The 14,894-nt window shown below is 40.1% G+C and overlaps 1 protein-coding gene across 4 annotated transcripts in view; it reads right to left on the bottom strand.

Annotated features, from left to right (window-relative positions):
* Positions 1-14,894, bottom strand: part of PHLDB2 (pleckstrin homology like domain family B member 2) — a 97,088-nt gene that overhangs the window by 7,863 nt on the left and 74,331 nt on the right. For all 4 annotated transcript variants that reach the window (XM_063126842.1, XM_063126840.1, XM_063126839.1 and 1 more), the window contains 4 exons: positions 6,893-7,100; positions 5,659-5,749; positions 4,359-4,505; positions 473-692 (listed from right to left, as the gene is read on the bottom strand). In XM_063126842.1, the coding sequence (XP_062982912.1) occupies positions 473-692; positions 4,359-4,505; positions 5,659-5,749; positions 6,893-7,100 (666 nt within the window). The remainder of the gene's footprint in view (positions 1-472; positions 693-4,358; positions 4,506-5,658; positions 5,750-6,892; positions 7,101-14,894) is intronic.

Here is a 14,894-nt window from a genome sequence, read left to right on the forward strand (position 1 = left end):
GGATCAGGTGGTCATGCAGCACCCAACATCCTGACTTGCAGCTGGAAATGACTACCTTAAATCCATTTGAAGGATATAGTGTGGCTATATTCACAGCCTGTTAAATAAGTCAGATCATTAGTGTGTAGTCCGTAATCAATATAACATCTTATAGGGTATTTCCCTGGTTGTTGAACAGAATGGAAAAAATGCTGCATGCATAGAGAAGTACTTTAATACTGTAACTGCTGAATTACTGACTTTAGCTTCAATCCATGAGATAACTCATGGATATATTCTTAAGTAAATGTTGATAGTGACTACATACATTGGAGAATTAGGGAAGTCTATGAATTATTACAAAATATAAACAGATAAGCAAGACAAGTAAGATTAAATTACAGTTGCAGAAATAATACAATAGAATTAATACAACTTATTAAGAGTCAAACCACAGAAAGACCCCCTATGTTAAGCAGAGCATACAACTCACCTGCATAATAAGAAAATGTTCTCTTGTTTCTATCAAACACAAACCATCGTTTTTTCCACGTTTTAATTTTCCCTCCCATCTTAATTAGAAAACCTCGGCAGGTCTTCTCAGTAAGTGAGACATGGTAACAGGTCTCTATATTGTGGCCAGCTGTCTCTACGTGGCCGCGGAGATCAAAATCTTCCTTTCTGACCGGCAAATAACGAGTCAAAGGGCGAGACTAATTAGAAAAACAGCAAACATAAATTTTATTATTATTATTTATCTAGTTATACATAAAATATATTGCTATACATTCAAAATCTGAAACAAAATACCCAAAATGCAACTGCTTTCTTTTCCTTTTCTTTTATTGCTTAAGACAACTCATCATAAAACTTGTAAATGTATCAAGGGGCTGAATACATACATACATACACACACACACACACACACACACAGAGAGAGAGAGAGAGAGAGAGAGAGAGAGAGAGAGAAGCCCTGAAAGCTTATGAAAAAGCAACATCTTGACCAGATTGTATATAAAGTACCAAAAGGTTAATGTTAGTGAAATTGTACAATACTGTACAATACAAATGTAATTGAATAGGATGCTCCTTGTCCTGATATATACTGACCTGTAAAGCAAATAAAATTTCATTATTTCATTAACATATGACATTTTGGATCTTGCTAAGAAAATCCAAGTAAAGCTGGCACTGTCTAAAAGCCTGGCACCCAAATCTTACACATATTTTACTTGTCAACAAATCTGTAGAACCCACTTCCTAGTTAAAGAGTGCTTAGTCAGTATCTTAGAAAGTGTCATGTCTAACCCTACTGCCCCTGTTTTGGGAGAAGTTGTTTCAGGTAATCAATCAGATTCAGAACTAGAAGACACAGCGCCAGACACCAGTAGCCTGTACCAGTGGGGGAGGAAGCTCTCATGGGTGATTCCCCAGTTGGTAATCAGCCCTCTCCAGAGCTTACTCCTCAAGGCCAAATCCTACACACTCAGTGGGAAGTGAGGTTTCTTCTGGAGGTGAGCATCCTGACAAGCTAGCTGATACTAAGGTCTGCCGGAAGCTGAAATGCACAGCACGGAAGGAAGGCGTGTGAAAGCCGTTTAGATTACGCCAGAACCTGCCTCCGCACCAGGCGCTCTGAAGTTACGGGCGTTTGAGAAGTGTCTTCCTATTCTTCTTGAACGGACAACTGTCTCGCTTAGTTTGCATAGTTTTGCCTAGGGGGATGTTTCCAAGAGGTTAGACTCTATTCAGGTAGAAGAGACATTTGTTGCTTAAAAAAAGCTTTTTGGATTACCTAGCAAGCCTTGTCATTTGCCTCCCATCGAAAGCAGGAGTGTTCTGAGAAACACAACAGAAACCGAATATCACCAGTCATCAGGATAAACTTTCCCTTATTTCTCGCAGAAGGATTCAATTCCCCATATGACATTTTAAAGTTATACCTCTCACATATTTAGTGTACACCTAAATACGTAAAGTGTGCATAGATGAACATGTACTTGCCCAGCTATAGAGCACAATTTTAATCAGAAAAAGGCTGAAGGAGGAAAAGTTTAACTCATACTAAGCACCATGATCCTGATCGGAATTGGGGGCCCCTAGTGGCTGTTTTTTACAAAAATATAAAGAAACAGCTTATCATGGGTCTCCATCACATTGCCTAGTTTGGTCTTTAGGGTTCACTTTGGGCAATACAAGCATGACAGGCAACCTTGGTGGCTGTATTTATTTATTAAACACATTTTTACCTCACTCTTCAGCCAAAAAGGCTCTCAGAGCAGCAGGCATACAGTCAATGAAAACAAGGAAGTCCCTGCCCACAGGCTTACAATCTAAAAAGACATGACACAAAAGGAAAAACGGATGGGGAGAGAAGAGGAAAACAAACTCAGGCACAAATCCTTAAAGCTAAATAGTAATTCTTATAATGACCACTTGAAAACAGTTCAGGGACAGAAGGAGCCTAATGTAGGGTGACCATATGGAAAGGAGGACAGGGCTTCTGTTTCTTTAACAGTTGTATAGAAAAGGGAATTTCAACAGGTGTCATTTGTGTGTATGTGTGTGTGTGTGTGTGTGTGTGTGTGTGTGTGTGTGTGTGTGTATGTCTGATCGAGAGAGAGAGAGAGAAAGCACCTTCTCTCCTACCAACCTGCCCGGTCATTGAGGTCATCCGAGGGCATGCTCCTGGTGGTTCCACATAGACCCATCCACTAGGGGAAGAGCCTTCAGCGTGGTAGCCCTCTCCTATGGAATTCCCTGCCTCTGGAGGTCAGGCAGGTGCCAGCTTCGTGTTCCTTTCGGCACCTCCTGAAAACTTCATTGTTCCAGGAAGCCGGTCCTTTATGACCAGCCACGGTTCACAGTTCACTTTTCATTTGGCTTCTTTTAAAAATCTATTTTAAGGTGTTTTATTCTGTTTTTATTTTATTTTATCTTGTACTCCGTTCCAAAATTTTGAATGGGGAGCAGTATATAAATAGTGTAAATAAATAAATAAATAAACAAAGGCGTTTCAACAAAACCTCTCACCCACATTTCTCTCCAGGACGAGCCATGTTTCTCACACATTGACTGCAATCCTCAAGTAATGACTTGCAACTGAATGTGTGAAAGAGCCATCCCAGATCGTAGACCAGCCTTCTCCAACCTGGAGTCCTCCAAATGCTTTGGACTCCAACTCCCTTCAACCCCAGCCAGCTTGAGCAGGTGGGAGTACTGGGAGTTGTAGAACAAAACATCTGGAGGGCATCACGTTGAGGAAGGCTGTCATAGACAGAGCTTCGTATCTTTTGATGTCACTTAACACAGTCTTTTTCAATGGAGGCAGTGCCCATTGCAAGTGATCATGTGACAAGCAATCAAAGAATACCTTTCCTAATGGTGTTTGTACTTATCTCCCAGCGTCTACTCAGGTGTGAAATTTAGTTAGCTCTCCTACAGTCATACCATACTAGACCAGGGGAGTGCAGACTTCAGGTTTGTTAGATATACTAGCTTTTCTTACTATAACTCTGATGTCCATCAGGTAGAAAATAGTGGGGTGTGTGTGTGTGTGTGTGTGTGTGTGTGTGTGTGAGAGAGAGAGAGAGAGAGAGAGAGAGAGAGAGAGAGAGAGAGAGAGAGAGAGAGAGGGAAAGAGAAGGACATATACTTAGAAATAAGGAACATGCTCAGCCCAGGGAATTTGTTTTCATATCATAACAGAACATATAGCCTTTCACACAAACATCCACTTCTAATTTCCTCCTAGTTTTCTCAACTGTAGCAGCATAATTTAGAGGGGAAACCTCACCCTTTTGTTGTTGCTCATATTAAATAATAGGGAATCGGAATCCTTTGCCAACCTCTGCAAAACACTCAGACATCTACCAGCAGACGCTGATCTAACTTCTTTCCACCCCTATACTAGCTTACAAGTCTGTGTTATTCCCTGATGGGTGCATTTCTTATCATGCCTAAGAGTATCACTGTGAAAACAGAGAATCTTTCATTGTGCAAACAGTTCAATGTTAATACCCTCACATCTCAAGCTTGCTTGCTGAATTAAGAATGTGAAAGATTAATGCTACTTTCATGGCCATCCAATTCAGAGACTATTTGTGAAGTTTATACAATTGGAAAACAATTAACACATTATTCTAATGGCAATTGGAAAACAACTAACACATTATTCTAATGAGCTGAGTTAAAGCAAAATCTGGGTTACAAATTTCAGTCATTTTGTCATGAATATGACTGACGCTTGTAGGAAGGTTTAATTATTTGTGTGTTAGCGCATTAACACAAGACACTTGTTTTATCTGGCAAATGCATTGTTGTGTATTCAGTTTTCTTTCCCATTCAATACCTTATTTTCTTGTCTATAGATTACATACCTGGGATCTTTGTTTTTCACGTATTTTAACTTCTTTTTCAATTAGTTTTTGGCGCTGGCTAGTTTCTTCTTGCAACCTTTTTTCTAGTTGCTCTCTACGTCGTTTTTCTTCTTCTAATGCTCTTTTTTTAGCTTCCATTTCTCGTTCCTAAAAGCCACATCATACAATGTATTATAAATATTCTCTTTTTTTAAAGTGTTAAGTATAGTTTAATGTCAAACACACTCCCTTCAAATTCATTCATCATGGTAAATATGCTTGCCTCAATTTGAAGGTTTTACATTTTAAAGATTTCTGTTGACATCTGTGTCAACGAGTTTGTGAATAAGAATGTGCAACATATACTGGCTATAATAAAATATAGCCAAAAGACGTTAATGGGACGTTTTTAAATTTTGTATACTTTTAAATGTTTACTGTTTTAACTTTTGTGAACCGCCCAGAGAGCGTCGGCTGTGGGGCGGTATATAAATGTAATAAATAAATAAACAAACAAACAAACAAATAAATATGCCTAGCCCACAACGGCTGTAATAATAATGGTAAAGATGTGGGGGCTTGCTCACGTACAAGGAGAAACGTATTGAAAAGTGGAACGATGGTTCAGTCATAAATACATTTACGATATCCCCGGTTTAAAAAACAAGTTAAGTCATTTCAGATAGTGATCAATTGCTTCTTCCTGAGGCCTTGGACAACACTCAGTTTGAATCCTGTTTCTAATACTGATAAAATAGACGTGATCTAACTCAGGATGAAGGGACACGTAAAACTTATTTGAACCCAATATAGTTATATTAAAATGTCAATACTGCATTAAGCCAGTGTCCATTTAAGACAAGTCATGGAGGCCAATAATTTTATAGACTTCCAAATAAAGGTGGAAACTATTACTCCTCTTATATCAAGACATAACTGAGTCAAGGGCAGCAAAAGGCATTTTGAGACTCTGTGGCTGCAATGTGCTATTTGATTTTGCAGGGACCTCTTGGTGTCTACTTCTTGGACTCTACATGGCTTCATTAATGCCTCTAAAAATACTGGTGCCTCAAGCAACCACTTTGGTTTGCTTATACCTCCAAGTTAACCTGAATCTCTGGACCATAGTATGTATTTAGTCGTCCTATGATTTCTTATACAGGATCACTGTGTACTTTTTAATGTTATGTTTAGCTGGCCAGATTGTAACTTTAAAGGGACTAGATGAACTCTTGTAAAATAGAACAATTCCAGAACCCTAATGACACCACAACCTCAAACTGTATTACTCCAGTGTTTGCAATTACTATTTTTAGCTTACCCTGGATTCAAGCAATCGTGACTTTTCAGCATGAGCTTGTTTCAAAAGTCTTTCCATTTCTTCTATTCTTGCAACATTTGAAGTACTAGCACTGAATAGAAAATAATAATTGGAAAAACAGACCCATAATAGGAAAACTGAACAGCAATAACTGAATAGTAAAAACAGCAAACTCTGACACAGTTTTTAAAGTTACTGTTCCTTTAATGAGCAGCTGGAATGGAAACAGTCCGATGGAATGTCTGTTGAGGAAAAGCCAAAGGCAGCTGGTCTCTCAGTAGAGCCAAGGGAACAGCCCTGCTGCTCTTCTTTCTCTCTGCTCAACTAACAAAACTGTATACTAGGGGTGGGGAACTGGACTGATTCCAGGTGCTGGGTTGCCTATCGAGACCAATCAAGGGGGGCAGGTGCTGTCAAAGGGCAGGACTTTCTCTTGAAGCCCCTTCCAGAAAGCTCCACACCCTGATGTCATCTAGCCCAATTCCCCATGCAGAGAAAGGCATGGAGCAGTGGTTCCATGTTCCTCTCAGCACAAAGAAAGGATACAGCAGCTAGTTTTGCCTTCTTCTCACCCAGATGGCGAGGGCCAGGTGAAGTGGCTCCACACTCACTGGGTGCCTGAAGGACCCTGCAAAGTGCCAACTGCATATGCAGTCAGCTTTGCTCCACCCTTGCTGTCCCTAATCCAAGAATGCAAATAGGGAACAAAGCGGACTCAGCTGGCAGCTCAAGGAGTTGACTGAGTCCTGAACCAGCTTTGCTTGCCTCCCCTTTTCCAATTGGCTCCTCTAGGCACCAATTGGAGAAGGGGAGAGGGAGCAAAGATGGCTTGCTCCTCCTTCGCCTTCTCTGACTGGAGAAGATGAGGGAGAAGTGAAGTGGACCAAGCTATGGACTCAAGAAGATCTCCAGAAGATCATGGCACAGCTGCTTCTATCCTTCTCCCTTTTTGGAGAGGGCAAGCCTTGCTTGAGGCCCCATGGGCTGGATAGGATTCCCAGAAGGAAGACCAAATTTGGCCTGCAGGCCAGAGGTTCCTCATACCTGATATATATGCATGTACATGCTCTAAAATGTTGTTCTGTATGGCCACAAGCAATCTATTATGTGTACATTAAGGGACCTCTAGAAATAAAATCCTTTTCAGATGCTGGCTGAGTAAGTCCTTAAATGGTACGTTCTAAAATTACAGTGCTAGATACGTTACAAAAATGAAATGTTGTCATTACTTTACCTGGAAATATTATCTGGGGAGCAGGCAGATATGCTGGTCTCCATGCTGTCAGAACTGTCTAAGCTTAGAGTGTCAAAGGCATGGTCCTTGAAACTATGGTCAGGATAATGGAAGGTGTTAAGATATACATTAGATTCAGAGGCAGTTCTGCTATAGAATTCAGGAGATTTCTGGCTTTGATCATCACATATATGTTGGTGGTTATAACCTAGAATGAGAAGCAAAAATATTAGTTGACTTTTTAACTAATTATTAGTTAATAAGTTATATTAGTTATAATATAACTTATTAGTTGACTTATAAAATTAGTTATTTATTAGTTGACTTATAAAATTAGTTGAATTTTATATTTATAAATACTCTAAAATGAAAAGCACCACACACAATTTCAACACTATTTCATTCTGAGCTCTTATCAGGATTCAAAGCAATGTATTTCTTTTATTAGTACAACCTCTCTTAGGAAATTGACAATACACTGGCTTTACTAGCATCTGACATATTTCTGATCAGTATTTTGTCATGGGTCTCTTGAATAACTCACTGGGCTGGCACAAATATAGCACTAAACCAGTCTGCCTATCCTGGACTCATGTGCTGCACTACCCCTCACCCAACTGCATGGCTACAAGGAGGAGTTTGGAAATGTTGCTTCTGTTTTAGATTAACTACTTCTTGCCACATTGTCTGCATCTGACAAAACTGTGGTTAATTGTAACTTTGTTTTGTTTGAAACAAGCCAACTTCAAACCATGATTTATGAAGCTGGCTTGTTTCTACAAACCACAGTTAAGACCAACTGTAGTTTAGGTTTTGGCCGGCATGCTAAAATGTGGATGACCTAAACTGAAAGCAGAAGGTTCTGGTCTGTGACAGAGGAAGAAAGGGAAGGGAGAACCCAAGGTTAACTGCGTCTCATTCTTGTAATCGTAAACCAAGGATGCAGAACTTCTTTTGGACTGAGGGCCAAGTTCCACTTCAGAGGAGTTTTCGAGGTCTGCATTCCAGTAGTAGATGGGCCCAAAGGCAAAAGGGATAAAGGCAAACGAGCAGGGCCAAAAATACCAGCATCTTTTAGCTTAGAGTTCTTACAGCCAATGACTAAGGTAGGCACTTCATCCTTTCAGAAAGGGAAAAAACTGGACAAAACCTGTGTAAAGGGATGGGGCCAGATAAATGGAACATGGCCATGTAGGGAATCCCAGACGACCAGATTGGGGCCCCAGGAGAGCCAGATTTGGTCTCCAGGCCTGAGGTTCTGCAGTCCTGTCCTAAACCATGGTTTAATATTACATCTGAACTGCCTTCCTTGGGGAGTGCCTATAAGGGGGCAGGTTGCCGCCTTCTTAAGCAAAACCCTGTGCTTTCTTTGCTGCATGGTGGTGATCGCTAATCCCGATGAAGAGGGGGGCCGCGGGGTTTCCAGTGGCCATTGGCTCACTGGGCCCATCCCCTGCCTTATGCCCAGGCAGATGGCAACCAATCAGGAGTTGCCATCTGCCCGGGAGAATCTCCACCATGACTCTGGAGTAAGGATAGATGGATGCGCCATACTGGTGGGTTCAAAGTGGCTGCAGCAGACAGAGGAGGTAGGAAAGCCCCATAGCACAAGTAGAACTCCAATTACAGTTCTCTGGATCCAAGTTCATGTTATTAATCCAGGCATAATTTCTTTGAATTAAATACACCTTCATTTATTTCTCAGTATTTGTTTACATTTTTATATTACTTGATTCTGGAGAACTGGAGCTGTGGTAGTACAGAGTGTCTGTCCTGTTGCTGAGATAATACTTTTATTATTTTGGCTATATGGCATTTATTATGGTCCATGACAGTAACAGAATCCTTTTACAAAACAAATACTGCAGGGGGAACATTGCTGATACACAAGGTGTTCGACTTTTTAAACAAGCAGTAAAGAAATATGCTGTACATCCTAGGTGAACAAATGTAAACAAGGCTGCAGTTGATAAACTACGTTAATGAACAACGCCAAAGGCACACAACTGCATGCAAATAATTGCTATTTGAGAAACATAAGATGCCTATATAAACTCTTACAACATTTCTGTGCAGATAAAAGGCCAGAGGTTATATATACAAGCAAAGTTGAAGACAAATGACCACTTGTAACCCGTCAAAATTGTATCATATGAATGTTGCATGGATGACAGTTTACAAAACCATGCAAGACTAACAGCTTCATAAGTAACAAGCAATATATGTTCTCATAAATATTATATAAATAACACAATGTAATAATTAACTGCTGCATGTTGTAAGAGTTTATATAGGCATCTTATGTTTCTCAAATAGCAATTATTTGTATGCAGTTGTGTGTCTTTGGCATTGTTCATTACTGTACATCCTAGGTGGCCATATTTACTACTAAATCACTGACAGTACAATCCAATACATGTCTACTCAGAAGTAAGTCCCACTGAATTAAACAGGACTTACTTCCTAGTAAATGTATCAGTGTAGCCTATATATGTTTCCACAAAAGACTTTGAATGCCATAATGCCCTTTAGTCAAAAGTAAGGCTGTGGATTTCAGTGAGACAGTCCCAACAACAATAGTTTGAGCATTCTAGCTGATAGGTACATCTACATCCTACTTAGGGCAAGTGTCACATGTTAAGCCACACTGAATGTTTCCTGAGTGGGGGTATCTCCATGCAACAAACTGCTAATGCACAGTGGCTTATTTTGGCAATCAGAGCATATTTTTTGCTCCATTCTGAGGGGAGGGTGGGATGGAAAACCACTGCATCTAAGGGCTCATCTACACCAAGAAGGATATTCCACTATGAAAGCGGTATGAAAGCGGCATATAAAAGGCAGGAGCCACACTACTGTCTTATAGCGGTATTGAAATGCACTGACAACTGTTGGGGCCCATAGACACATACCACATAGCGCTTTCATAGCATTCAGAGTGTTATATTCTGCTTGGTGTAGATGTGTCATGGGCCTCAACAGTTGTCAGTGCACTTCAGTACCACTATAAAGCAGTAGTGTGGCTCCTGCAGTGCACTTCAATACTGCTATAAAGCAATAGTGTGGCTCCTGCCTTTTATATACCGCTTTCATAGTGGAATATCCTGCTCGGTGTAGATGACCCAAGTGGCTTGCTGCGTGGCAACAGCAGTTGGGGTAGACATTTAAAGCAGCCTGCACATGGAGGCCATTTCATGAGCATTGGGTCTTACTCAGTAACTGGATGCACAGTTTCAGTGATCCTGGTCACTGCACTGTACATGTTCAGGGAACTTCAAGCCCACTGCCACCATCCTTAGTCCACATGGCTGATGAGGAACAACTGCAGGACCAGAGCAGGATAGTTTCCTACTTGTTAGTACAAGATGGGTTCTTGGAGGGAAAGGACACACTACTTCCCTTTCTGGCACAGGGAGAAACAGTTACCTGGGTCTTTAAAGATAGGAACATAGGAAGCTACCCTATACGGATTCAGACCCTTGGTCCATCTAACCCAGTACTGTGAACTCTGATTGGCAGCAGTTCTTCAGGGTTTCAGGCAGGATTCTTTCCTGGCCCTACTTGCAGATGCCAAGGATTGAACCTGGAACCTTCTGCATGCAAAGTATGTGCTCTACCACTGAGCCCTCGCTTAGAGACTAATGTCAAGCACAATATTTTAAAAACTGACTAGATGTTCAAATCATTCTATTAGAATAGGTTGTAATTCATATAATTTGGAACCAAGCCATTAGTGCTACAAAATGCAACCCTAAGACAAACATTATTGTTATCTTATGCACAAGTAACTTTTGCTAAAATTCTGGAAAATATTATCAGGATGTATTTTGCAACAATGGGTTAAATTACCTTTAATACTTGCACTTTTGGAATGACTAATTGCTCCTTTTAAAAAGTTTTTTTTGTTGTTGTAAAAGAAAGGAAGAAAGAAGAAGAGAGAAATTACTATCGCTGGAATTTGGGTTACAAAATCTAGATGACATCTCTGAAGTTATTCAAGTACTGACAACTATTTCTAGCTACTGTATTAGTCAACTTGCTCCTTACTTGTAAGGATAAATTAAAATAAATCTACCACATGACAGCACTGGACTTTTTCAAACTACATGCAGGAAATAACTAAGTAACTAAAGCACATGCATGAGTTATAGGTAAGGTAATATTGCTTTAAAACACACATTTATTATAAGGATTTTTTTTTTATAATAGTGAAATTATTTTTTCTGTAATCATTTCCAGAGAAGAAAGTTAACTGCAAGACAAAATGCACACACTGTTCTTTGGGTAGAATACTTTGTTTTACTTAGTTATAGGTTCTCATATGGAATCCTGCGTTCTTTTTTTCTGTTTGCATGGAAGTAAACATTCACTCCTATTTATTCTCAATGCCAACGTAGCGCATGATGGTGTAAGTATCAGAAATATTGAAATTATATTCTGGGTTGGATGGAAGAAAGAAAAGGAAAACAGGAGCAAGAATTGGAATTCCCAAATGTCCATGCAACTAAACTTTTTGACAACCTCCACTGAACTAGATGGAGGCACAAAGGCTCCTTATTTGATGTGCACAATTTCCCATTTTGAGAACAAACACGAAACAGAAAAGCCCTGAAAGATTAATGCACATGAATGTGACTGGGATAATTTGTCTTCCAGATTTTTTGGGCTCCACTGTGCCAGTGCAAGAAAGAGTATCCTGCCCGCTGCTACAGCGTGTTGAGTGTTGCATGTGGAGATATCCTCCTGGCAACAGTTCACAGACTGGAGCACATGAATTAAACACAACTGTGGGTCAGAGAAAAAAGGCTGATGAGGGTAGCAGAGGAGATAATTTAATCAGGCAATCTGGAGACAATAAATTTGGAGAGAGGATCTGGGCTATCCAGATGAATGTAGAAGCTTGCAAGATGAAAGCATTTCTCTGTTTGTCATCCATTGCATCTGTGGTATAATGCTCCTGAACAAGGAGGTTCTATTTAGCTATTCTGGGTATTAGCTATCCCCCATAAATCTGTCTAATCTTTTTTTTATATAAGCCATATAAGGAAGTGGCCGTAATGCAACTTGTGGCAGTGCATCCCACACATTAATGATGTGCAGGTGTTAAGTAGTAGTATGTGTAACACTGCTTTGTGCTGCCACCTAAGTTTAGTGTTCCTTTTGTCTCTGCAGTCATTGGAAGTCTGAGTAAGGGGAATGAGGAAAGAACCATTTGCAACATGGAGTATTAGGGATTGCAGATTGGGTCTGGGGTGGAAACGTTTGGAGGGAGAAATTATTTAGGAGGTTTAGTGTTTGGGACTTTGGCCAGGCCACACCTTTGTCTTGTATTTAGCTTGTGGTTTTGTGTAAGTCATCTCCCCCATTTACTACCACATTCTGTCCCCAACACTACAGGCTAGCCAAATGCAGCCCAAGGACAATTTATTTATTTATTATTGCATTTATATCCTGCCTTTTTTCCTCCAAGGAACCCAAGGCAGCGTACATAATCCTCCTCTTCCTCTCCATTTTATCCTCACAACAACAACCCTGTGAGGTGGGTTGGGCTGTGAGTGTGTGACTGGCCCAAAGTCACCCAGCGGGTTTCCATGGCTGAGTGGGGACTAGAACCTGGATCTCCCGACTCCCAGCCCAACACTTTAGCCACCACACCACACTGGTTCTCATTAGCATTTCCCTGTTGTTTGTCCCCAGTGTATGGCATTCAGAGATATATTGTGGATAACAGGAGGAGCTTCCATGGGCAGAACAGACAGGAGAAGCATTGGGTGAGTGGAGCCAAAGGGAAGGTATGGTCGGAGTACCTTTGCAGTATAGGTATTTATTTTATTTATTATTTATTTATTACATTTTTATTCCGCCCAATAGCCAAAGCTCTCTGGGCGGTTCACAAAAATTAAAACCATAATAAAACAACCAACAGGTTAAAACCACGAATACAAAATACAGTATAAAAAGCACAACCAGGATAAAACCACGCAGCAAAATTGATATAAGATTAAAATACAGAGTTAGAACAGTAAAATTTAAATTTAAGTTAAAATTAAGTGTTAAAATACTGAGAGAATAAAAAGGTCTTCAGCTGGCGACGAAAGGTGAGACTTGTGGTGAGACTTGTGGCGCAAAACGAAACACCGCACCCCATCCCTGCCTTTTTCAAGCATCAGCCCTCTTTGTGGGCTCCGCTGAGAAAAAGAATGCAGGACCGTGTTTCCTATTGCACTCACCACCATGCAGAGATATTTTTTTAACTTTTAAAAAATGTGTATGTGTGTGGGGGCAGAGATGTCAGCAGCAACACAGACCGACAGATGTAAGACTGTCCCTCCAAAAATCTTAAATGTGTTAATGTGTCAACATTATTCTTCAAATTTAAAACAGATGTATTATTATTGCATTTTTTATATCCTGCCTTTTTTCCTCCAAGGAACCCAAGGCAGCGTACATAATCTTCCTCCTCCCCATTTTATCCTCACAACAACAACCTTGTGAGGTAGGTTGGGCTGAGAGGCTATGACTGGCTCAAAGTCACCCAGTGGCTTTCCATGGCCAAGTGGGGACTAGAACCTGGATCTCCTGACTCCCAGTCCAACACTTTAGCCACTAGAGATACAAATCTCTATGCACTGTCTAGGATTGCAGAACTTTATAGACAGAAAAAAGTCCTACAACTCCCAGCATTCTCAGCATGGCTGACTGGGGAATGCTGGGAATTGTACGATTTTTTTCCTGTCTAATCGTACATAGGATTGCACCCTTAAGCATGAAGGATATTCTATTAAATCTGAAGTTACAAATTCAGAGGGAATGACCATATTCCATTCAAATTTACCATTGATCCATGGAGGCATGCAAAACTACATTTGACAGGAAAAACAAATGGGATTAAATGGTTTTTAGAGGTAAACAAAAAGCCTAATGCCAGAAACATATGGAAAATAAAAACATAAAAATGAAACAGCAACACCGGTTATTTTAAACAGACTGTTCCAATGCCATTTATCTTCTGCAATGGAACAGTGATGAAATCATAACTATTCTTCTTAAGTAACTGCTTTCTTTATAAGGAACACAGTCAAGTAGATATACATGCTTTTTCTGAATATATATATATATATATATATATATATATATATATATATATATAATGTAATATTGGCTATCAATGTTTTGAAATGTTGCTGCTTATATATATGGGGCTTCCTCAACCAGGCAATTCTTTCCCTCTACCTACAAAGGGCATTTCTGTTTTTTAGAGAATAAAGGGAGAGCCACTTAAAAGAGGACAGAAGCAGCCGTAATGCAGCTACTGACAAAGTGGTAATATCGGCGGGTAAACGTGTAGCCAATTGTACACAGCAAGAGAGGATAATCATTGGCTATAAGCTTTCAGCCAACCATGTGGCAAAACTATATAGAACTGTTAGGACAACTACCTTCCTATCTATCAGAGCAGCTTCAGCAGTCATGCAAATAGCCGCTGGAAGCCTTACATAAATTGGAAGAGAGACAATACTTTAATGGGTCAGAAATGGGCAAGCAGGCTACTTCCCGTTTTTGTGGGCTAGCAGCTTTTGTGAACTTATCTGCAGGCTTGTGTGGACAAATACCTTGGACTTGTGTCTTCACAGTTAAACAAATATCAGGTTGCTTATATATATCAACAGCAAGGGATTTACATGAAAATAAATATTTGAGGTTATGGTCTTTTTCAGCCACCACCAAAGAAATTAGGTAGCTCAGTTTCAATACTTTATACGAAGTATTCTATTTGCAATTCCAAGCTGTATTAATCTGCAGCAATGTTCAGAGTTTATTTGTCAATATTAGTGCTTAACAATGTGATTAACAAGGGATTAACGATGTGGGAGAAAGCAAGGCCAACCAGAACCTCCTCCACCATTGCCTTCTCCTCCTGTTCTCTCCACCACCACATGTTGGGGGAATGTCAGCAATGGGAAGCTGCTGAATATTCACAGGTTGTCCCCGTGACCTGGGA

The sequence above is a fragment of the Elgaria multicarinata genome, chromosome 5 (genome assembly GCF_023053635.1).
Source record: "Elgaria multicarinata webbii isolate HBS135686 ecotype San Diego chromosome 5, rElgMul1.1.pri, whole genome shotgun sequence".
NCBI classification, from domain to species: Eukaryota; Metazoa; Chordata; class Lepidosauria; order Squamata; family Anguidae; genus Elgaria; species Elgaria multicarinata.